We start from the raw sequence: 25887 nt of genomic DNA, 5'->3' as shown, positions 1-25887 counted from the left end.
TAGTCATTTAACCTAAACTTTATGTACATCATCTAACTAGTCAAGGCATGTCAAGGATAGAGGGTATAGTTAGTAGGGACAATGGCCCAATTTATTATTGTGTCAGAATAGCTAAAGCTCCTGGTGAGGCATTTCTATGTAAAAAGATGGTTAAGCTATAACTTTTTTTTAAAAAAAAAATCTTTTCAATTCTCTTGGAAACCTTTCAAATTTTAAGCTTGGATGGGTAATGGAGAGACAGAAAACTCTCTCACTTGTAGAAAGAGTAGTATGATCCACATGTAGCTCAATCCAATGGGATTTGCATCCCTTTCGGAGCTAGGGATTCAACCCGTATCGGTGCATAAAAGCTTATCCACAAATGGAGAGAATGCTAAGAATACTACTACTATTGACATAGACTTAACACACACACAACCTCAGTCTTGCCATTGGTCACTCACTCATCATCCCACTCATTCATGCATCCAATACAAGAAGAAAGCTAAGCTATTGCATACACAAGCTCAAAGCATTCTTCATTGTCAAGCACCTACTTCCCTAGCATGCACACAAACCTTGAAACTATCAACAAAGAAACATGCACACTAGAGAATAGACATGAGAAGAGAGACAAACAAACATCATCTCATTGCATTGAATTAACAAAAAAAGAACTTACAATAATGTAGATGGGGAGAGAGAAGAGCTTGCACCTCTATGGAAAAAGAGGGAGAGCTAGTCTCAAGAGAGCTCAAACACGAGTTTAGCCCAATGTGTCCATAAGCTCTCAAATGAGCCACTTTTTATACAAAAACTCTAAAACTCCCAAAAGTTTCCATGTGGGATTATTGTCAAGCCCACTCCCACACTCATCTACAACTTGGAACTCTTTACAAGAGCCCTAAATAAGCCCGTCACGCAACACTCCCCCCTTCCTATTTTGCGCACGTCCTCGAGCACGGTAGAAGCAAAAGCTGCAAAAACAATGGATACAAGTAAAGCCTTTTATTGAAAAAAACCAGCAATGACAATCTCACACGTGAGCATACAAGTGAAAGGCTGATTAGAGTTTTAAAGATTGCTAAAAGAGGTGAGTAAAGACTAGTCAAAGTGAGATAGTGCTATGCAAAGGTTTGCACACCACAGGTTATGACCACAGTCTCAATGTCCTACAAGTATTTAAGTTATTCCTAAGTGGCAAACCTATTCCTAAATATGAGCAATGGTGATTGGACCTCTTTTTTTTTTTTGTAAAAGATGATAAAGAGGAAGGTTCCATCCCAATGAGACCCAAGCAATGGCCAAGAGACCTCCGCCAAGAGAATCTAAAGGCCGCTAAGTATCTCAAGGACGACAGACCCTTTTCTTTCTTTTTGTCATAAGGAGTACCCCATGAAGATGAGGGCATCGATCTCGAGGGCCCATAATGTACCCCAGAGTCCTACCAACATCTAACAAGGCGATAGAGTCCTTGAAGGTCTTTTTCTGAATCTTTTAGATGTCAATGTTCACCCCATGGAAACCAAGGCATCGGCCCCAAGGTGCTGAGACAACCCCAGGTTCTACCAAGCATTCCACATGGCTGTAGATACGTCATGTCTCAATTCACTTGTATATATTTTTTAGGGTATTTTTCGTAAATTTTTTAATTAATCCTAGCACCAAGCCCATATCTAAGAGGTAGCTACCACTAGGGATAACTAATATACTTTGAGAGCATAAGAACTTGGCATACTCTGTTGGTATATATCCTACACCGTCTTCAAATAGAAATACCTTCTTCTAACTCCTCTAAGAATCTAGAAATCACTCACCACATTTTAACAACTAATTTAAAACTTAAACCAGCCAACTGTGTGTGAACATGCAAACAATATATCCAAAAGTTAAAATACCATAAAAAACAAAAGATTATGATTTGAATACACCTATTGTAGTGGTCGTTGATGTTGTGCGTTTGCATTGATGCATTGCTGATGTTGTGTAGATTGCTTCTCTTTGCTCTTTGTAGACATTGCATGTCTCCCCCCTTCCTAATTTGTGTGCACGGTAGGTGGACTATTGGGGCATGTTTGTATGCTCTTGTTTAGCTGAGATCTCTGCAAAATGTTTATTAACAAACAAGAAAAGAAAAGAAAGGAATAAAATTTGTTATTGGTGCCAATCACCGAATATAGCCGAGGGGAAAAACCCAGTGGGAGAAAAGTACCTTGGCTTGTTGATCTTATTGTGGAGTCGATGAGCTTACCCTTGCACTAGTGGTGGATCCGTGTCCACTTCTGCTGGAAAGATGGTATCAATGACCTCAGGATACAAGGACAACCCTATACAAAAACCGACCTCTGGAGAAGGTGGTAGAGGAAGGAGTGCTTCCTCGCTCGCTAAAATATGGCATTGGTTCTATGGGAAGGTTAAGCAGACAATTTTGATTTTGGAACTGTTCAATGTAGGTACTCATAGTGATCCAAAATTGACATGTTGAGGCTTGGGGAAGGAGGGCTTGTAAGATAAGTAGTTGCAAGTCATTTATGCATGTATCCCTCCATTGTTGTGCTTGAACCTCCTCAGGTAATCTACGTCGATTTGGTCCTCTCTCTGGTATTCTCACATTAAGAAGGTTATGGCATTGGGGTGCAATTCCCACAATTTGTTTCATTAAGCCTGTGCCATATCGTCTAAAGTAAGAGCGGCATATCCAACAAATGTGTGAAGTTTCTCCTAATACGAGTCGTGCACACTCTTGACAATGTGGAAATGGGTGATTGCTGTTGATAGAATAAAGTGACAAAGTGATGCCCACAACAATTTTCACCGAAGGGAGCATAAAAGTACCTAGAATGAGTTTGAAAAGGAGGAGCACTATAACCCCCGCGATGTTCAGGTTGAGTACTATCAGGGTCAATGCATGGTGGACATGTATCTTGCCAAGTATCCATCAGGAGATATCTGGTCGTAGAACAATGAAATTTAGAAACACTCATATCCATCATTACAATCCCAATCAAAAACATTGTAGATAAGATCATCTAAAAAAGAACACAATCCTCTAAAGGCATAAGGAACCACATTAGTAAATGTGAGACTATTCAAACACCGATCTACCAAAGAGCTTCAATTGTAGTGTTAATGCCTTATCTTTGGTTTTGGGTATGTCTTTCTTAAGAGGTGGGAAGGTTAGCAATTGTCGAGGAATTTGAGCAAGATAAGAGGATTTAGGCATTGAAGTGCTAGAATCTATGCTCAAAGGAGACTCATGTAAAGTTGGACTTGTCTTAGGTACACAAGTTGATGGTGGAATTGTGTAACCAGGAGAAATTGGGACAACTAGTGATTCAATACATGTTTTGGGAAGGTCAACACAAGGAGATTTGTAGGTGCTATCACAACCACCTATCCTATCTTGAAGAGGTTGTGTTGATTTCCTTTGCACCCACTGATATGGAAAACCAAGGGTGGCTTTTGGAATCTTACTCATACACTCTTTTACCTCTAGCAAACCATGGCATTTGGAAAGCCAAAGTGCTGTTGCACCCTCATAATAGCCTTGTGCTTTAAGAACATGCTTTGGGACCCAACGAGTAACAATCTAAGGTTTACGCTTGGAAAAGATGTACTTTTTAGGAGGCTTAGCAACTAGGTTAGATGGTACAAGTTTGTATGCATCTTTGGGTAGCCAAATTGATAATTCCTTCTTGCCTGGCCCTCTTTGAGCAGTGACTAGAGTAGTTGGAACATGCCCAGCCATGGCCCTCACTTGAGGACTCATTGATTATCCACATCATTTGTGTTGGAGCTTCAAGAGCAGATTTTGAAAGTGGGTTGTGTAAGGTAGAAACACCACCCTTTTGACATGATAAAGCTCGTGGAGTAGCAGATCCCAAGATGCAATCAGAATCAATTTGCAATTTGTATTGTCTATTCTTCCAATCTAATGAACAATTGGTAGCTTTTAACCATGATCGACCGAGAAAAGCCTCTACCACTGCCTTGGACTTACTTGCCACATAAAAGGGAACTGACATCTGGTGATCCTGAATGGACATCATAATGACACATTTTTCCTCTATAGGGTTATCTTCACCTGAGAAGCTTCGTAAGTCAATAGGAATGTGCACGAGTGTTGGTTGTCCCAAGGCTATCCATGTGTCAAACGAGAGAACATTATAATCTGCACTAGAGTCAATTAAGGCAGAGACAAAGTAGGTAGTCTCATGAAGATGAAGACATACTTGAATATTGAAAGGATCGACATATGGTTCATCAGTAGCCAACTGTAAGGCCAACATAGAAGCTTTACGACGCTCCTTGGCTTTTGCAACTCTAGCTTTAGCCTCTTCTTGAGCTTGACGTTTAAGTAGGTCATGTGCTTCTTTCCGTGTGTGTGCAGCATGCATTTGTTGGAGCATGGCTTCAGTTAATGGTTCATTGTATTTCTTGAGACGACTTCCATTAATGAAGTTAGGCATCTGCTCACCTTCTAGTGTCTCTAAACGCACTACACCACTTGGAGTAAGCTCATTAATCACAAACGGTCCTAGGCCGCGTTTCTTGAGCTTTCTCTTATGCTTCTTAAGTGTGTACAAGAGCACAAGGTCCCCTTTTTTGAATCGGCCAGTTGTTACATTTCTATCATACCATTGCTTTTGTCTCCTCTTTTCGGCATACATCTCCATTACTGCCAATAAGCGGGTCTCATCAAGCTTTTCCAATTCATCAATGCATTGTGAAAGCTCATGACCAGTCCAGTCCAATTGTTTAGCAACTCGTAGAGTAGGTACAAGAAATTCAATGGGAAGAATTGCATCTAGCCCAAAAGCAAGCTCAAATGGGGTTGTGCCCACAGATGTTTTATAGGCTGTCCTATATGCCCAAAGAACTGAGTGCAACTTTTGCTCCTCCCAATCAGTCCTATGTCCCTCAACAATCTTTGTGAGTGCTGTGCAGAGAATCTTGTTAGTACTCTCAGCTTGTCCATTGGTCTGGGGATGATAGGGTGCAGAACGCTTGTGAATTACCATAAATTCTTGAAGCAAAAACTCTATGACCTCATTCACAAAGTGCACACCTTGATCACTAACGATTTCAATAGGTAAGCCATACCATGTAAACACGTACTCATACAAGAACTTGGCTATGGTTCTGGCATCATTTTTAACTGTAGCCTTTGCCTCTACCCATTTGGTCAAATAGTCAGTTGCGACTATAATATATTCGGCATGCGTGTGATGAGCTGGAGGTTTAATGGGACCGACAAAATCAATACCCCATTTTGCAAAAGCACGTGTACTTAACATAGGCCGCAATGACATATTGTCCTTTGTGATGGGCGGTTTGGTCCTTTGACAATCGTCTCACAACGTTTTACATATTCTTTGGCATCCATTTGTAAGGTTGGCCACCAAAGCCCAGACCACCTAATCAGCTTAGCTGTGGTATTGCCCGAAAAGTGTCCACCCCCAACACCTGCATGTGCATGAGTCAAGATTTTTAAGTAGTCAGCTTCACATACACACATGCGTAAGTTGCCATCCTTGCCCCTCTTGTAGAGTTGGCTCTCTATCCAGCATATAGTTGGCCGCTTCAGCTTCAATAGCATGCTTTCGATATTTAGGAATTTTTTGATCAGTATGACCATGCTGAAGATAGTCCACAATATACTTACGCCAACTTGGTGTGTAGTTGAAATTTGGAATAATGTGACATTATGAATTGGCTGTTGAATTTGACATGAAGCACAGTTACGAACAAATTTTTCAGCATCCGCATGCATGGTAGGCCACCATTGCCCATCCTGAGATATACGTCGCACACAAGTAGTAGTTGATGCATGGATTCCATCGATACCCGCATGTGCCCATTCCAAGATTTCCTCATATTGGTTAGGGTTAGGTATAAGCTGCAACACTCCATCATTACCCTGACGATATAATCTCCCTGAGATTAACTTGAATGGTCGCCATAGGTCCACATTAGGACCCGCTAGTTGTATCCGCCCACTTGTCAAAATTTCTAAGATGGATTCAGACCATTTAGGAGCTGTCTCTACAAGGAAAAGTGTTGAATCTAACATATCATCATCCACACCCACAGGAGCTTTGCCAGAGGTGATTCGAGACAAATGATCTACCCTTAGATGAGTTGTTCTTTTTCGCACTGCCACTTCAAAATCAAACTCAAGAAGGATGATAAACGATCTCACAATCCTTCCAGTTGCACAAGGCTTATTGACCAAATATAGCAATGCTTGATGGTCCACAAAAAATATGAATTTGTTTGGCGAAACTTTTTCACTGCATATATCATGGACAAACCTTCTCTTTCTATTGTGGTATAATTCTTCTCAGCATTGTTCAACTGTCGACTAGCATATGAGATTGGGAAATCCTTATTATGTTCTCCCGATTGAGCCAAAATACATCCAATTGCAAAGTTTGAAGCATCAATATGGACATGAAAGATTTGGTTCCAATCTGGTGCCCGTAAGATGGGTGCAGTCACTAATGCTTGCTTCAACTTTTCAAAGGATTCCTCACACTCGTCAGTCCAATTAAACTTTACAAGAAGAGCATATAATGGTCTGGCTAGGACAGCGTACATGTAGATGAATCGACGATAATAGCCACAATGTTCCATGAATGTTTGTACCCCTTTAGGGTTGATAGGCCGAGGTAATGAGACAATGACATCAATTTTATCCATATCTATTGAAATCCCATTGCAAGAAACAATATGGCCCAAAATTTTACCTTGTCTTACCATGAATTTGCACTTGTCAGGATTCAAGCATATACGATAAACTTGACACTTTTGAAACACAAGTCTGAGGTGTTCTATATGATCATCATGCTCTTGTGAGTGAACACATAAATCAACCATGAAGATCTCAAGAAATTGCCTAAGGTACTCCTTGAATACATGACTCATTAACCGCTGAAAGATTGCTGGTGCATTTGTTAGACCAAATGGCATAACACGATAGGCAAAGATGCCATCTTCAGTAGCAAAGGCTGTCTTGTGTTGATCCTTAGGATCAATTGACACTTGATTGTAACCGAAGAATCCATCCAAGAAACTATATGCCTTTTTCCCTGCAACTCGTTCCAGAACATGATCCGTGATTGCAAGTGGGTAATGATCACGTACAGTAGCTGCATTTACCTTCTTGAGGTTTACACATACTCGAAGTTTTCCATTTTTCTTGGGCACCACTACAATAGGGGAGACCCATTTAGTGTGTTTAATCTCATAGATAAATTCTGCCTCTAAGAGCTTGTCTATTTCTTCTTTTATATTTCGTGCAAAATTCTCATTGTAAGTATAAGGACGTTGCTTGGAAGGTTTTGCATCCTCTCGCAATGGAATTGTATGTTGACATATGCTTGGATCAACTCCTTTGAGGTCTTTATAACTCCAAGCAAAAACATCGCGATACTCCTTTATTGTTGAATTAATAACTTCTCCTCATCTAAGGACAAGTCTGTGGCAATCCACACATAGTGAGGCTCTTCTCCTGGCTTAGCGATATCAATCTTTTTTGCATCTTCTGGACCATCATATGAAACCCCTGGCATGCTTGGTTTTTGTCACATGGGTTGTTGAAGAACAATCTTTCGATCTTGAAGAGTGTACTGTGTGAAGTTGGGGGGAACATTGAGACCTTGTTCTTGTCCACTTGAGTCGTCACTCATTGAAGACCATGCGGTTTTGAGCTCTCCTTTGCAATCTTGCATCAGATTTTTTTGTTCAACCGTTATCTTTGCACTTCTGACACTCTCTTTTGAATCGGCTTTAGACTTGAGTTTTGGTTTTTGTTTCTTTGTTTTTTTTGTGATTTTTACTAACAGTTTTTAGCTTTTCTCTTGCTTGGAATCCATCTGATCGTTTTACTTGGTCTTTGATACTATCTTGTGCTTGGACATAGTATAGATATCCATTCTTTCCTGAGAAGTGAGGTGGTGGTTGAGAGTGTTCATTCTTAAACTCCTCCTTTTCTTTTTGTAGTCTCTCACGTCATTCCCTCTCATCTTGTTTACGGATTCTCTTATGACTCTTATAGCATTTTCGTTTAGGTCGGCTTCGAGGGATCTCTTACAGCATTTTCGTTTAGGTCGGCTTCGAGGGATCTCTACTTGAACCTCCCTTCCTCTCAAGAGCAGGCTTGCCTTTCCTAACTCTTCCTCAGGGATTATCACATCATTATCAAAATCAGAGTCCCATCCATCTTCCTTATCAACATCATTAGTAGACTCGAGTGTTAAATCCTCCACTGAGACTTCCTCTACATGCAGTGCTATTGTGGATGCATCCCCATAGTACAAAACATCTAGAAGGTCACGTGGTTGTACCATTTGTATAGGAATAATGTCATATCCATCTGAGTCACAAAATTGAATTGGCTTAGGTAAAGCACATGTCGATAATGTTGCAAGGACATGACTCCATTCTAGTGGATCAATTAAGTGCTCAGGGAAGGGTTGTGGAATGTATGCCTCATCTGATACACTTTGATTACCCTTAAGTCTCTCAGTGTTGAAATCCCTACATGAGGTCATATGGATCTCCCGACCCTTCGTACTTCTTTACCAGTTTCTGAAGAGTTGATGGCCTTACTTGTCTTGAATACTCATCATAGGGCCTACGGCCTCTCACTCTCAGTGGGAATTGTTCCTCTCTTTGGTAAGATGGTCTACATGCATCCCAAATTGGTGTGGGTCCCCTATTACCTGCCTCACCAACCCCCTCCAAAGATCTTGTTACCCGCATTTCAGGAGGTGCACTTATGGGAGGCTGAGTTGGCTCCCCTACCCTCCGATTGTCATAGTGAGAGAAACGTTGTTGTGGTGTGATCTGTGGTCGCACTTTTGGTGTAGGATAATGTCTTGGTGCTAGAGTTGGGCTACTTGTAGTGGTCCACTTTGATGTTGAGGGTCCCTCCCTAATGAACTCTCGTAGGGGAGGAGCAACAGTTTCTCCAAGAAAGGCTATCTCTCCTGCTTTAGCTGTATTTGTTGAGAACACTTCCATGAATAATGGTCGTCCTTTCCACGTGAGCTCCCGAATCTCCTTCCAATCTAAGGTTCGGTATTCATTGGCCCATTTATCAACGATTCGGTTCATGTGTCCTGCAAGCTTCTCGACTACCACGACAAGTTATAGAGGAAGATCTAGTTCTGGCAATCTAGTTGTGGCATAATATCCTTCTAAAGAGTCCTTATAGACCTCTTGAAGTGGGTCATCATGTAAGACCTTTGTCACTGGAATTTGTCGTACAAACTCCCATTGGTTCTCAGGCCCCTAATCCATTTTGCTCTTGCCTTTCCTATCCCTTTCCAAATTTAGATCTACAAGAAGTAAATCATCTATGGATGGCTTTGAGGACTGGGCATTGGAGGGTCCAGGCATGTCCGGCTCAATGAGCCAATCATCTCTAGACTCCCTTGCTTTGGAAAGCTTTGATAAGTCTAAGAACTCGCTTTTAGAGAGCTTCCCTGATTTGTCTACATTCTCTGGATGATAGGTGACTTCGTAGCGAATACCATCTCCACCCATGTACATGTTACCCTAGTCATTGACTAGAGGTGCTCTATCAAGTTCTGAGAAAAAGTCTGCGATCTAAACAAGATACCGTTGTTGTGGATCCCTAAAGATCTCAGCTCCTTGAGCGTTCGTGTAGATATATTGGAGTCTCACATTGAGTGGTAACCCCATGATGTCAACTTCAAATGGATTAAAAGATCTTGTGGGTGTCCTATTTGGGACTAAGGGATGACTATTTGACGGCCCTAGATTGTCCATGGACAATGAGCTAGTTGTTCTGGAAAGGGTATCAGATTGGGATTCAAAAAAGGTTTCAGCAATATCTTTCAAATTTCCTACCGATTGGGTCCCACTTTCTTGCGTAGGTACTCTAGAAGGTGCCCTAGGCCCTATGGCAGTGTCTATGTGACGTCCCGACCGCAAGTGCATAAGGTCAATTTTTTTGAGTTTTTTTTTTGGGTTGTGTTTTGTTTTGTTTTTTGTTTTTTTTGGTTATATATATATATATATATATATATATATATATATATATATATATATATATATATATATTAACCCTACCTAACCACTAAATGCAACTAAAATAAATGTGTGTAACTATCTATCCTATTTTTTTAATTTCTTTTTTTTAAATTACACAAAAATTATGAATTACGCTAAAAAAATACTAATTACGCACAAAATTACAAAAATTTAAAAAAATGCAAGTTACACTAATTATGCAAAAAATTACTAAAATTTTTAAAAAAAATGCAAATTACACTAATTATGCAAAAAACATTTATAAAAATTTTAAAAAAATACAAAAATACAAAATATGCAAAGAATATGGACTCCTAAAAAAACACATAATTTATAAATTTTTTTATTTTTTTATTTTTTTATTTTTTATTTTTTCTTTTTTTTAAAAAAAATATTTTATTGTTTTATTTTTATTTTCTTTTTATTTTTATTATTTTTTTAAAAAAATTATAAAAACATGAAAATTAAAAAAATTAAAATTAAAATTAAAATTAAAAAATTAAAAAATACTAACCTTTTAAGCCTTATCGCGTCCGGTGCCGGCTCCGGATTTCTCGCTACGGCGGCGGGTGCGCCTTCTCGCCTTCAATGCTTCTTCGCCAGCTCCTTCTTCTCCACGCCTGCTGAGGGTGCGCCTTCAATGCTTCCCTTGCAACTGCCTCTCGCCCCTGCAGCCTTCACTTTCGCTCCAGCCTTTGCCAACTGCAGCCGCCTTCACATCTTCTCGCGGCCACTTCGTCACAGCCTTCTCCTTTGCTCTCTTTCCACACGGCCACCTTCCACTGCTGCAGCCCGCCGTTCTCTTTGCACGCTTTCCACACAGCTTCTTCTCCACTTTGCCTTCCATAGCCGCCTTTTCTGCGCCTTCTCCTTCCTTCGCCTAAGCTGCAAGTGCTTGCGCCACCTCGCCTGCCCTTCACTTTCAGCTGTGGCCCTCCTCTTTCTTCTTCGCTGGCCTCAGCCTGCCGGTCGCCTCCACAACTGCAACCTCTCGCCGGCTTAGCAGCTACCAGCCCTTTTTCTTATTCGTCGGCCTCTGCTACCTCTCGCCGGCCAGTTGCCTTCACACTTCCACACGGTCAGTCTCCTCCACGCCACCGGCCACTCTCCACGCGGCCACTCTTCACAGTCTCCACGCCGGCCACCTCTTTGTTTTTCACAGCCAGCCGGCCACTTTTGATTTTATTTTCGGCCAGGTTCACAGCAAGGTGGCCACTTCTCTTTCCGCCCTCCAACGGCCCTACAGAACCGCCCAGTTTCTTGTTGCCGGCCTTCAGCACCTCTTTTATTATTTTTTACTAATTACATGTTAGCGAAAAGCATGAAAGCATGAAATGACAAAAAACAATGAAGGTAAGCATAATGAACGGTACGTGAAAAAAGCATAAAAGCAATAAAACATAAAAAACAATGCGGGAGAAACTTCAACCGCTCAATGGGTTTTTCTTATCCTAACCTTCTCCACTCACACCGGGATCGCACACCCGAACTTAACCTAATCACTCAATGGTTTTGCAACCAAAAGAGGAAATAGTGGTGGTTTCCACACACTCTCAACCGGATTTGAGTCTTCTCCTAGCATGCACACAAACCTTGAAACTATCAACAAAGAAACATGCACACTAGAGAATAGACATGAGAAGGGAGACAAACAAACATCATCTCATTGCATTGAATTAACAAAAAAAGAACTTACAATAATGTAGATGGGGAGAGAGAAGAGCTTGCACCTCTATGGAAAAAGAGGGAGAGCTAGTCTCAAGAGAGCTCAAACACGAGTTTAGCCCAATGTGTCCATAAGCTCTCAAATGAGCCACTTTTTATACAAAAACTCTAAAACTCCCAAAAGTTCCCATGTGGGATTATTATCAAGCCCACTCCCACACTCATCTACAACTTGGAACTCTTTACAAGAGCCCTAAATAAGCCCGTCACGCAACAGGTAACTTTGATGTTTACATTACATAATTAGATTATAGACTAAAGAGCACTCTTTTGGCTACCCACCAAACGAGAGCCACCCCCTCACCCCCACAACCTTCCCACCCACCCTTTTGGCTAGTGTGCCAACACAAGGTTGTCTACACATATAGGTGATCTCTTGGAGGACCCTCATATGTATATTCACATAGTAGTAGTTTGATTTACATGACTACCACTAGGCTAAATTTGAGCTATTCACTAGATTTATGAGCTAGTTTATGTAGGCCCCCGAGGAAGCCACATTTAAATGCGGCTAGGGGGATTCTCATGTATATAAAGTACACAACACATTATGCTTAAGTACATAAAGTGCACAATACATTATGCTCAGGTACATAAAGTACACAATACACTATGGGCTTTTTTATGATGCTAGATAGATACATGGGTATACACAAATTCGGATAATAGTTTCTTAGACTAGAGATATACTAGTGCCTTTATGGTCTCATTTGGGAGCGTTTCTATTAGCTAGAGTAGCAAGAAGTAGTCAACCCTTTGTCGAGTACAGCTAAGTATAGGAGGGGAGTTGCTATTGGCGCAACATGTGAGGTAGCTTGGTTATAGAAGCTACTTACAGATATGGGTGAGCCCATGGGTAAGGCAATTGTTGTTTTTTGTGACAACATGAGCAAAATATAGTTGGCCACATCAATTGGCAAATAACCTAGTGTATCAAGTTAGGACAAAGCACATCAAGGTGCATTATCATTTTGTGAGGGATAATGTTCAAAAAGTTTCTAGAAGGTGATGTGAATGGTTTATGTCAGCATAGCGGATGAGATGGTTGATATCTCAACAAAGGCATTGGGTGTACAGAGAAGCTTCAGAGGTTGAGAACACTAGTTAGAGTGCAAGGTATGGAGTTGAACTCGAGGGGGAGTGCTAAGATACCAAGCTTAGCTAGTGAGGATATTGATGGCATGTTAGAGGATGACACCTCCACACTTATAACACTGGCATGGTTGGTGAGATTGTAGTTGGTATAACTACCAATGGTTTACAAGCTATATGACAAACCACTTTGGTTTACTGGAGTTATATCATAGCTTTATAACATCATCTCATATAGTTGAATGTTGATGTTAAAATTCTATTAACACAACCACATCCACAATCATGATGTTAAACCATCAAATTTATGAGCACCTTTTGAAAACTCTTCCCTTTGTGGGGTGAATGGCTTGACTTTGTGACACCTTGTTGATCAATTGAAATAAAGGTTTTTGTATTCATTTATTTGGATTATGACATTATTTGCTCCTCTACATGGTTATTGGTTGTTGTACCTTGATCTTGAGATATACTAATTGGATGGGACGTGGTACCCACTATGAGTTGGGCGACGAAGGGGGGGAAACTTTATACATACGTAACATAACACCTAAGTGGACAGACATGGTTTTCTTTAATTAGGGGACTTACGTACCATGTTCATGCAAGGGGGATTACATAAATACATACCATGTGCATGCAAGGGGGAAACTTTATACATACGAAATATAACACCTAACACAGACATGGTTTTCTTTAATAAGGGGACTTACGTACCATGTGCATGCAAGGGGGATTAGGTGAATATTTCTTTTATTTAAATATATAGATGGGGTTTTCAATATAAAATCATAACATGTGTAGTTACAAAATGGGGGTGAATTGTGTTAAACAATGTAAAATCACATGTTGGCATGCATATGCACATGCTAATGGATTTTTATAGAATGGCCTCCCTGATCATGTGCCTTTATTTCCTACTTTGGGAGTGTAGTCAATCTCTTACAAAAGCTTTGGTTAAGTCCATCCCCTAGGTATATGTGCACTTTGACCACTCAAGTCTTTGCTCTCTTTGTGTTTCTAGAAAATTCTTTGACACTAAAATTTGCCAAGTTTAGGTTTCTAATTGCCTTTTTTAATGCTTCCTCCTTTAAGAATGCCATTGGTGTTTATGAGACCTTTTTCCTTCTTTTTCAAATTCTTTAAATATGATAGGACATGTATCTTTTACAACATCCTTGCACTTAACACTCCTTAGGTACTATAACATGACATAAAAGTGTACTTTTAAAGATTTAAAAAAAGATTTATTTCTTTCACAACAAAATTGATTTGATAAGTCCTTCTCCATTATGACAAAGTTATTGACGTGGGGAAAAAACTATCGTACATCATGGCTACACCATATTCAATAGAGTCTGATGAATCAAGAACTCAAAATACCTATATCATTTGGGAAAAAATCTCATTTAATTAGAAAACATTTTAGGCATAAATGTTTCCTTGACCATGCTCAATGTTCATAACCAAGAAATCCAAGGGAAATTATTGTCATGGAGAGAAAAATCATACTGCATGGTCAAATCCTTTTATTCCTCTTTGGAGTTAAATGCAAGCTCAAAAATTATTTTTGTATTTGGCATTGAAATGAGCATCATTGAGGAGTGATTTATGCATGAGATAATTTTATGAGTTTTATTTAGTATCTAGTTAATCATGATCCAAAATTGATGCATGTAAAAGACATTTTCAATGCCTAAGAATTTTATGAGTTTTATTCAGTATGTAGTAACCACCATGCATACAAAAGGCATCTTCAATGTGTCAAGCAATAATCTACTAGAGCTTCATTAATGCCACAAGAGGAGGTAAGATCAAAACAATGCCACTAGAGGTAAGATTAAAGCTCTTCAATGCCCCTCAATGGTGCTCAAGTGGCTCCCTCTTAATGGTGTTGCTAAGGTCTCCCTCTCTTTTCAAATTCCAAGTGGAAACTAAAAATTATATCAAGGTTGCTATTAAAATGGTTGATAATTAAAAGTAAATAGAAAAATGATCATGAAGGTTAAGGACAATGAACATTGATGCTTCTTGGTGTTGATAGAGTATGTTCAAGATGAAGAGTCCGTTAGGTCCTCATCACCACTACCAAAGCAAGAGTGGGGTATTAAAGTTCAGGTGATAAGGATGGTCCAAAAAGGAGAAGTCTTATCGGGTGGTTCCCAATAAGTTAGTATATGAGTGGAGTGGTGGAGTTTGGAGGGTTAGGCATGCTTGGTCTTTTGATCCTTATAACTATTATTGGCTTGCACATCCAACCCTCCATGCATGGGGCTAGCATTTAGACAAACAATGCCTTAAAAAAGACTCACATATATATTTTTTAAAGGTTAATGAGATGCCTCTTTGATTACATATATATTTTTTAAAGGTTAATGAGATGCCTCTTTGCCCATCTTTTGCTAAACCCTGGTTGGCTGACTCTTGCTTCACTGTTTCACCACCCTTCAAAATGAATCATCTTTAACTATGGTTGCTTGGAATGCACCACCCTTCAAAAATAATATTCTCCTTCACTTTCTCCTTTCTTCTTTTGAACAATCATTTTCTCCTTGCTTTCTTTGAATAATATAACTAAAACTGGAAACACCATTTTGTGAAGGTTTTCTCGTTCCCCCATCATTTTGAGAAGTAATTCTCAAAATTTGAGCCAGCTTAAGTGTGAATTAAAAAATACCCTTTTGTGTAAATTTGGGCTGCCAGAGCGCAGTTGAGAGTCTCCGTCCCTTAAATATAGGTCATGCAATTGGAAGAGCCAGCGCTTGTAACTCAATGTTATGCAACCAAAGCTGTAGGCTACCTATCAACTCAAGCACGTCTTAAGCAGCTGCATTGATGCCTGCTAACACAACAAGGGAGAGTGCCACCTTCTTCTTGTTCTTGGGATTAAGGTTATACAAAGCTCTAGATTCTTATGAGAGAACACGCAAGCACCATTTCGATACAAACAGTAACACTAGTCTCGTAATTGAGTCCAAAATTGGGTTAAGCATGATATTTTAAAATTTGAAGAGACGGACTTAAAATTTCATGAAAATATTTGAGAATGTTTAGTTACCATGCATCAAACTAGGTTTAGTTAAGATTGACTTGAAAATATTTGAGAATGTTCAGTGAGACCACTAAGTTCAGATTTATTTTATAAAAGAAATAGTCAAAAATACTATAATAGCCTTATCACAAAATTACTAGCATAGAAATGTTGTAATTTATCCTTAAGGAGATGTACTGTATTAAAAAGATTATTTAGATTGTAAAAGGTACATACGAATAATGCATCCCTTGGAGCTATTCAAGGTTTTTCTTGGAGCTTAATTAGCAATGAGAACAATTATGCGTTTTCCATTAGTGTGTCATCTTTAAACTTATTTTAATCAAGCTCTAGATATACAAAACGTATAATTTGGAGTTCTATTATTTTGAAATCCACTTTTCAAATAGAAAACCGAAAATCAACTAGAGATTAAACTTGAGGCTAATGGGCTTGATTAGTTTTTTCGACCTCAAGGAGGTTAGATCCAATCGTCTTTATGTACATAGTCTAGCTAGTCAAGGCATGCCAAGGATTGAGAGTAGTTGACAGGGACAAAGGCCCAATTTATTATTGTGTGAGAATAGCTAAAGGCCCTTTGGTTAGACATGTCTCTGTAAAAAGATGGTTAAACCTTGACTTTTTTTTAAAAAAAACTTTTCAATTCTCTTTGAATGTATAAACAATCGCTTGAAAGGTAGGGAAACCTTTAAAATTTGAAGCTTGGACGAGTAACTTTGATGTTTACATTACCATAATTAGATTATAGACTAAAGAGCACTCTTTTGACTATCCACAAGAGCCACTCCACCCCCACAACCTTCCCACCCTCCCTTTTGGCTAGTGAGGGTAATCTCCAAAGACTATAGGAACTATACACACATGTATTTGACTAGTATATCAATAAGAGAAAATTGGGTTTGAGTTGCTCAATTAAATTTTGCGGCATCTCTAACTCACACTATATCGAGAGCTATAGCCATGTGGCAGAAGACTGTATCTCCTCTCTCTAGCCACATGGCAAAAGTGTAAGGGTGGCGCAGACTATGCATGGGTAGGGGTAGTGCTGTAGCAGCACCACCACATGGGTGCAGAACTTGTTAATCTTAATGGATTTTGCTTATGACAATGCTTTTAGAGTCTTCACTCTTCATTCATGTATAAATCCACACAATTATAGCTTTCAAATTGTATGTAAAGGCCATCTTGAAATATTGAACTTTGGATTTGGGCTAATTTTTACAGGAGGTAAAAATCAGCATGGTTGGAAACCAACTGTAATCTATTAGTTTAAATATCCTATCATCAAGAAACTGAAGGCTTGAGAAAAGGTAACCATTGCATGAACGACGCCTTGCCGCTGTGAGCGAACCAGGTGTCGTCCATGCCCTCTGGCGTTGCATGCTAAACCCTCATCACTTTTACCCTGTGTCTTCCGTCAGTCGGCCTGCTGTGCCTCCCATCGCTTCTCCTCCTCCCCCCGAGGGGGGGGAACTCTGTTCCAGGATGTCACTTCATGATTTGGTTCTTGCTGGCGCCTCTTCATCTGCGTAGTCCTCTCGCGAAGCAGTTGCTCTACCGTCTCTGGTCCTACAGCAGGTGCCATCAAGGCCTCCGGGTGGCTCTCTCACCACACTGAAGGCTACTTCGCCTTTCACTCGTCAGCATAAAGGGCAGGGAGGCCTGGGTGATGCGAAAGGTACGCGGGGATCCCCTCTCGACGGCCCCCCACAGGGCCATACTGGCCATGTGCGCTCGACTCCCCCAACGTCTTTTGCAGAAGCTGTACGTCAGCCTTCATCAGGTCATGTTGTTCCAACTCTACCCTTAAAAGCTGTTGATAATACAGTGATTAATCTGTCACAAAACCCTGCATTCGAGGAAAAAACTGGTGATTATGATATTGACAATGATGGTGCTGTTATCTGCGATGATGAGGAATTGGCAGCGTGGCAAGACCATCTGGCTTCCCACGCCCTGATTGGTCTCTGTCATGGTGCAAGACCGCCTGTAGACACCCTGAAATTCTGGATTAGATCTAATTGGGATCAAAAGGGCATCAAAGTAGCCTCTGTCCAGCATCTGCCTAATGCGTACTATATGTTCCTATTTGAAGATAAGGTAAGCGCCTCTTCTGTTATCAACAGCGGGCAGTGGATTATCAGGAATACCCCCATTTCTTTTTTTAGATGGTATGATTCATTTGACCCTAAAGGACCCAAACCCACTAAAATCCCCGTCTGGGTGGAATTTACAGATATGCCAACCAAGTATTCTATATGGGCTAAAAGGATAGGGGGTGCTGTAGGTAAGGTCCTAGGTCAAAAACCGTTTCAAGTCGTCAACCCCCAATGGGCTCACCAAATGCTCATTGAGGTTGACACCGCCAAACCCCTCAAAGAGAAAGTTCCCCTGAAAAACAGAGAGGGTCAGATTATCTATGAGCAAACTTTGACCTACAAGAACCTCCCGAACGCCTGTTTCAATTGCAACAAACAAGGGCATCTTATTAGAGATTGCCCCGACCTCCATCAACCAGCCTCTAATGATAGAACCCCAGCTAAGGAGGAGGCTTTTGTCCAGCCTCAGCGTAAACATGTGTCCAAGACTAAAAACAGTAAACCTAATTGGCATATCCCAGCCAATAGATATGCCCCCCTCTTAGCTGAGGTTCAGGACGGTCTAGAAGTCCAGTTTCAGGCCAAAGAGGCTGGCAGCCCAGCCCTTTCAGGGGCAGATCAACCATCCCCGGGAAGGGTCCCCAACAAGGACCGTGTTTTCGTTAGTCAAGACCTTGATTCACCTATGGAATCAGATGATGATTTCATAGACAAAACGCAGCGTATGGATGAAGTTTTCGAAGCCCAACTTGACGAAGAAGATGCTTCGTTGATGAAGAGGATGTCCCTCTCACCAATGAAACAACATGTCGAGGAGGACTTCTCTCCCCTTCTTATGGGGTCTAAAATGAAGAGGAAAAAAGAAAAAAGCCAAGATGTCCTAAGAACCTCCGTATCTGCGGGGAAACCTTCAAAAACAAGTAAAAAATGAATTCTCTGAACCTTCTCTCGTTGAACTGTAAAGGGCTTACAAACCCGGAGAGGGCTTTAGCCATTAATATGTGGTCAAGGGACTCAACTTTTGTCTTCGACCTTATCAGTCTTCAAGAGCTCAAAATTGGGGGTCCTCAACTTCAGACGAACCTTCAAAAAATCTCTAGGAATTCTCGGTGGTTTTCTACCAATCATCCCTCTGGGAAAGGTGGGACTGCTATTGGCATTCACATGAAATGGGAACACGCCATTTTAGATTCTTGGTCGGATGTTAATCACTCTTGGACCGCTGTTAGGATGGGCAACCCTTTCAATTTCACTCTGGTTTCGGTTTATGCCCCCTGCCTGGCTAGCTTGAGAGCTTCTACCTGGCAGTCTATCACTCAGATTGTGGGACCCATCTGTCTCATTGGTGACTTTAATATGGTAGAGGCTCAGGTTGATAGAAGTAGACTTCTGGGCAGTACCATCAGTGGCTATGAAAAGGTAAAATGGGATGGGTTAAAGGGGGAGAAAGACCTCTCTGACCTCTCTTCGAAAACTGGATTCTCTTGGTCTAACAATCAAAAAGGCTCCTTTCACAGGGCTGCCAGATTGGACAGACTGTATGCCTCGGGAAGTCTGATTGATATGTTCCTAAAAATCAAAGTTACCACGGATCCCTCCCTAACCATCTCTGATCACATCCCTCTTATCTGTAACCTGTCCCTTGGCCAGGCCAAAGGTAGGGCTGGATGGCCTCACCTTTACCCCTCTCTCTTCCGTCTCCCTTGTATTCAACAGATGATCAAAGCCTCCATTGCGGAGGCCTTCAATCAATTCATCTCCCCATCCAAGGGATGGGAAAGTCTGGTGAATAAGGTTCATGCTATCTGCAAGGAGTATAAGCTGCAAGTCTCTACGATTCGTTTGAATCGGAGAATGCAAATCAGGAACCAGATTCAAGACATTTATCTGTCTAAAGATGTTGCAGTAAACCACTCTTTGATTGAGCTAAAGAATCAGCTCAGACTTGAAGAGTTATTAGCTGCTAAGGCCACTAGATTGTGGTTCAGGGAGGTTTGGGCTGGAAAAATTGATACCCCTCACCCTAAGATGTTTGCTCTCCTTAAAAGGAAAAAAGGTAGAGATCTAATCCCTATGGTCAAGAAGCCGAATGGTCACCTGGCTTTTGATGATGTGGAAAACTTGCAGGTTATTAAGGACCACTTTTATAACTTGTTCTCCACAGCCCTCCCTCCTTCCCATGAAGTTTCGGCCGCTAGGGCCAAGATTGCCAGTATTAGGAAGAAGATGGTGAACCCCTCTTTAGCCCTTAAGCTTGACTCCCCCTTCACTGAAAAGGAGGTCAAGGAGGCTATCTCACATCTTAAAAAGTGTAAATCTCCGGGTGAAGATGGGATCCCCAACGAATTCTTTCTTGTTTTCAAAGACGAATTGTCCCCTCACATCCTTGACATTTGGAGGGAAGCCATGAGGAAGGGAGGTTTAGCTGAAAAGACAAACATGGGGATTATCAAGCTTATTCACAAAAAGGATGAGAAAGAAGATCTTGGTAATTGGAGACCCATAACATGTCTCTCGTCCCTTTACAAAGTGTTTGCTCATATCCTGACTAACAGAATCAACCCCTATATGGATGAGTGGATCCTCAAAGAGCAAAAGGGCTTTATAAAGGGAAGGTATATTCTTGATGCTATCATTAGTCTTTGGGAGGGTATGGAACATGCTGAAAACTCTGGCCAGAACTACATCTTCCTCAAAATAGACTTTGATAAAGCCTATGATAGAATAGACTGGTCGTTCCTCTTCCAATCCCTTCAAGATATTGGCCTCAATAGGAAATTCATAAAGTATGTCCAAACCTTGCTTGGGAATGCGTCTTCCAAGGTGGCTGTCAATGGGTCCCTCACTGGTGCCTTCCCTCTGAGGAAATCTATAAGACAAGGTTGTCCCCTGTCCCCTCTCCTTTTTGCTATTGTTGCGGATGCTCTGGGGTGGCTGGTTAACAAGGAGATAACTGACAATAATATCAAGGGTATTGAGATCCCCAACAGGGCTGATCCTTTATGCCTGCAGCTCTTTGCTGATGATACGAATGTGCTGCTCCGCAATGAAGTGCAGACTGCTGCTCACTTTATGACTTGCCTGGATACCTTTTGTCTTGCTAGTGGCTCGCAAATAAATCACTCCAAGACCAGCTTCAGAGTCGGGGAAGGGTTGCCCCCTCCCTCGATCTTGTCCGCTGGTTGTAAGAGTATCCCTGATGGTGTTGTTTTCAGGCTTCTTGGAATCCCCATGGGCTTCAACATCTCTTCCAAACAAAGGTGGGACTATGTGCTCGATAAACTCAAGAATCAGGTCAAGAAATGGAGTCACATCAACACAGGGGTAGCGTCAAGAGCCTTTGTCCTCAATCACTTCATTATCCCCTCGGTTGTTTACTTCCTGGCCTGTTGGAGACCCTCTGAGACCCAACTCCAATCCCTTAACTCGATCATGGGGAACTATCTTTGGGGGGGATCTCTCGGAAGTAAGAAAGTCAGCAAAGTAGCCTTTCAGTCATGTTGCTTGGAAAAAGAGCAAGGGGGTCTTGGCATCATCAACATCGGGTTGCTTGCTGAGAAGCTTGCAGCTAAATGGGTGCAAAGGGCCATCTTTTCTAAGGATGTTTGGGCCGACTTACTCAAAAGGGATATCAATAAATTTTGGCTCAAAGGTAAAAGATCTTGGAAGGGTTTCTCTCTCAATGAAGCTTTGTTCTCAAAGGCCGATCTCTCCCCTATAGGTAGTAAACTGTGCTGTAGGATGTGGGAGTCTTGGATGAAATACAAAAAGCTCTTCTTTTTTCAAACCTTTACCAAGAGAGGTAGATATGCCTATTCAGCTGACTCTGTGTGGTTTGGGCATCTTGTGTCTCCGATCTCCAATGATCAGTTCCAGACCAGTCTTTCTTGTTTCAAAGCTGGTATTAAGGTTTGGGGCGACTTATGTGACTCAACTGGGATGTTAAACAGGGATCAAATCTGCAATAAATTCATATTGTCCCGTAGTGGAGTTGAGTTGGTCATTCAGAGGTGTAATGCTCTTAAGGTGTCCATTCCCCCGGGGTTGAGTTGTGACTGTATAACCTTTTCGAAAGCCATCCGGTGGGGTTACTCCAGTAACCTGGGCAAGTTACCTAACAACTTGCATGCAAGTAAGCTGATTCTCAAGCTCAATAAGAGATGGTCCTTGGCCTGGAACCATCATCAATGGGCCTTCCGTTTTAAGCTCATTTGGGCCTTCGCTAATGAAAGAAAACACGCCATTTTGGCCTGGCTTGTCATGCACAAAGCGACCTGGACCCTTGAGAAAGCCCTGAAGTTTGGGCATGGTAACGGTCTTTGTCCCCGCTGTAATTCCAAGATTGAAACGGTCCCCCATCTCTTTTTCTCTTGCCCAGACACTAGACAATTCTTGGATGTTCTTAACAAGGCTTTTAAGAAAATTAGGAAAATCCCTTTGAGCTGGAAAGAAGTCCTCTTAGGCGAATGCCACTCACTCGACCCTTTAACGTGGCAGTCCGTCAGAATTCTGTTCCTTTGGCATGTTTGGAAGCAACGTAATGAAGCTCTTTACGGAATCAAAACTAATCACCACTTTTATCTTTTTCTTGACAGTGTACTCAAGCTAATTCATCAACTCCGGCTGAGTGGTGCTCCCATGGAGGTGGGCCGGTGGCAAGAACTACCTTGGAGGAAATGGAAGAGATTCCATGTCTCCTCGCATTGCCTAACAAAGGATGCTATGAGACAAGAGCTTCAGCTGGAATGTCAAAGAAGACTTCAGAATTCCGAGTACTACGTCCAGGCTTCAGAAAGCTTCTGTGGGGTTCCTTAAGCCCTCATGGCCCCAATCTTCTGCTCATGAGAGTTTCTCAGCCTCTCGTCTGAATAAAAGTCAGTCTTGCTTCAACTGGGGCTGGCTGGCCACTGCCTAGAGCCTCTGTCTGTGCTTCAGGTTTTATATGTCAAATTGGTACAGCAAAGCTGTCATGATGCAATGTTTTTTGCCCTTAATCATCTGCTCTCTAGGTTTAACCATCCTCTCTCCCGAAATAGAAGAGGGGCTGGCCGCCGGTTGTCTCTTGAACTGTTGCATCAGAACTTCTTTTTACATGTATTAGTGCTGGCCGAACTGTTCATGAGATGTTTCAGTTTTGTTTCTGAGTTTTGTCCCCATGTTTTCTGAAGGGTTCTCCAGGTCACTGTGTCTCCCCATGGACCTTCCACATGGGATCTTGTAACATCATTTTCTTTTAATATATTCCGCTGTTTTAACTAAAATAATAATAATAATAATAATAATAAATATCCTATCATTGAGCTTGCAACAATAAGAGTTGTGGACGTTTTTATCTTGCCCTCATTAAATTCTCTTCCGAGTAAGGACGGTTGTTGTGAATTTAAAGCACCATGGAAACACATCGTTTGTCAATTGTCAAATGGTGTGATGAGTGCCACTCTACCAGCAGTTCCGCACTTCAAGGTCAACCACATGCCCCTGAACCCAATGATTGAATTGATTGAATTGAAAGGTTTTATTGAGCATTGTTGAATTGGTTTGGAAATAAAGTTGTACCTATCATTTGTGCCATTTTATATTAATATTAACAAAAGCTGCCCTTTACAAAAAGTCATCCTACATCCTTTCTCTTAATTACAGTACATCAACTCTAAAAAGAGTTGGATTGAAGAGTTGTCCTTATTTTTTGATTGCTCGAAAGAAGCTTTTGGATAGTTCAAAGGTACAGCAACGGAGAAAAAAGGTATGAACGTGAGACCTTGGAAGGTCATGTGGGGACCGTGGGCGGAAAGCAGCTGCGCGGCTGAACCTTGATTGCTCTGTATAAAATTAGCGTGCATAATGTGCTTGCAAGCGCGGGCGGGTCCTCTGTCTCTCTCTCTCACACAAACACTCTCTCTCTCTCTCTCTCAGTTACACACACACAGAGCCCCGCCCCCGCCCCCGCCCCCCCCCCCTCCCCCGGGGCGCAATATCACACATCTTGGGCTGGCGCAGCCTCATCACATATACAAATCGTCTTGTATCATGGGACGTGCACCGTGCTGCAACAAGGTTGGCCTGAACAAGGGTGCGTGGACTGTCGAAGAAGACGAGAAGCTCATCGCATTCATGCAAAAAACCAATGGCCACGGCAGCTGGCGAAACCTCCCCCAACGAGCTGGTGACACGGCTAAATCATAATTCTCGATATTAAACTTCCTATCATCCCCCTTAACTCGCGTCTAAATTCGTAATTTTTTGCATAATAGGGCTTCTGAGGTGCGGCAAGAGTTGCCGGCTGAGGTGGATCAATTACCTTCGTCCCAACATCAAGCGTGGCAACTTCTCGCCGGAGGAGGAAAGCAAGATCATACAACTGCACGCCTTGATGGGCAACAAGTAAGAAGAAACACTACTACTTCTGTTAATCAGTGGCCCTCCTTAGTTTTTCTATGCTTAGTGCAAAATACCTTAGAATTACTGCTGCGATTTCATGAAACTGTCATTGAATACCGCAGTTGTACTGCAATTATGCAGGTGGGCGAGCATCGCCACTCACCTCCCCGGCAGGACGGACAACGACATCAAGAACCACTGGAACACGCAGCTAGCGAAACGGTTGTCGACGATGGGAATCAATCCGGCCGCGACTACGCATTCGCCTATTAAGCTGGTTAAGCCGCCCTGTAAGCCTCGTCCCAATATCGAGGCATCCAGAGTCGGCCACATGGCCCAGTGGGAGATCACCAGGCTAGAAGCCGAGGCCAGGTTGGCAAGAGGTCCTCATAAGCAGACTGCTGCACTCCCTCACAGGCTGTTTCAACGTCGATCAGCCTCTCAAGACCATAGCAATAGCATCTCGCAAAGAGCAGTACAGAACTGCTTCACATTGAGAGATTGGGAACAGGCTTTGCACAATCAATGTGCTACAACCAGCCGGCAGCCCTTCAGTACAGCCGCTGCAACAGATCACAGTAACGCAGATGATCAAGGCGTTGCCGACGCATTGGATCATATGGATCTGGGCGTAATTTCATGGTGCTCCGGGCCGCTTGATCAAGCCATAGAGACAAATCCCAACCTCACGGCCACAACACACGAGACTGCGCCGTGTAAGGATATAACCCATACTGGATACCATAGTTTCTCTAGCTGTGCTTTTACTCCTCCGGAAAGCAGTGAAATCGATAGTTTCTCTAGCTGTGCTTTTAGCCCTCCCAAAAGCAGTGAAATCGATAGTTTCCTGTCGGAACTCCTCAATACATGTATTGGCTCCTTAGACCCATCCATTAGCCCTCAATCATGCACTTGAGGGACAATAATGAGGACTCCTGCAATCATGCACTTGAGCGACAATAATGAGGACTACTGGTCTAACACGCTAAAGCTTGTGGGCTACAAAATTATGGGATCAATAGGCTAGCGCTGCTGTAAATCACAATGTATATCTTTATGTTTAGATGGCTCTTTGAATAGCTGAGAATTCAGATTTGACCCTCATGAAATCTGTATGTATGACAACGAAGGTCTTCCCCACATTTTGTTTGTCTTCAGTCTATCTACATAACATAGTTTCCATGCTAAAAGCGGGGCTATGCATCCTAGCCTATACATGTTGTAATCAAAGCCCATTAGGTCAAGAAGGAAAATGAAATTTTAAGATATTTACATATATTTGTTTTTTTTTGTGTATTGAGGGTGAATATGAGAAGTTTGCCACATGTTTGTAATTATTTGTTTTTCGTGTATCAAATAGTACGGATACGGATAACACGCCAGGATGAAACCTCCACGCTTATGATGTTGTCATGGTTGGTGATATTATGATTGATATGCCACCAACCAATGGTTTATAGATTATATGACAACCAATTTAATTTCTATAGCTATGGTATA

General features: G+C 41.7%; 1 protein-coding gene across 1 annotated transcript; it reads left to right on the top strand.

The window, feature by feature from the left end:
- Positions 1 to 24027: 24027 nt before the first annotated feature.
- Positions 24028 to 25619, top strand: LOC147616170 (transcription factor MYB16-like). Its single transcript, XM_086778098.1, has 3 exons — positions 24028 to 24172; positions 24261 to 24390; positions 24529 to 25619. The coding sequence occupies exons 1-3, from the start codon at positions 24037 to 24039 to the stop codon at positions 25301 to 25303; spliced, it is 1041 nt and encodes a 346-aa protein (XP_086634224.1). The 5' UTR covers positions 24028 to 24036; the 3' UTR covers positions 25304 to 25619.
- The last annotated feature ends 268 nt before the right edge of the window (positions 25620 to 25887 follow it).

This window comes from Cibotium barometz, chromosome 39 (assembly GCF_041138505.1).
Source record: "Cibotium barometz isolate CiBa-2024 chromosome 39, ASM4113850v1, whole genome shotgun sequence".
In the NCBI taxonomy this organism is placed as follows: Eukaryota; Viridiplantae; Streptophyta; class Polypodiopsida; order Cyatheales; family Cibotiaceae; genus Cibotium; species Cibotium barometz.
The sequence above is the reverse complement of the archived record's forward strand: the minus strand, read 5'-3'. Positions and strand labels throughout refer to the sequence as shown.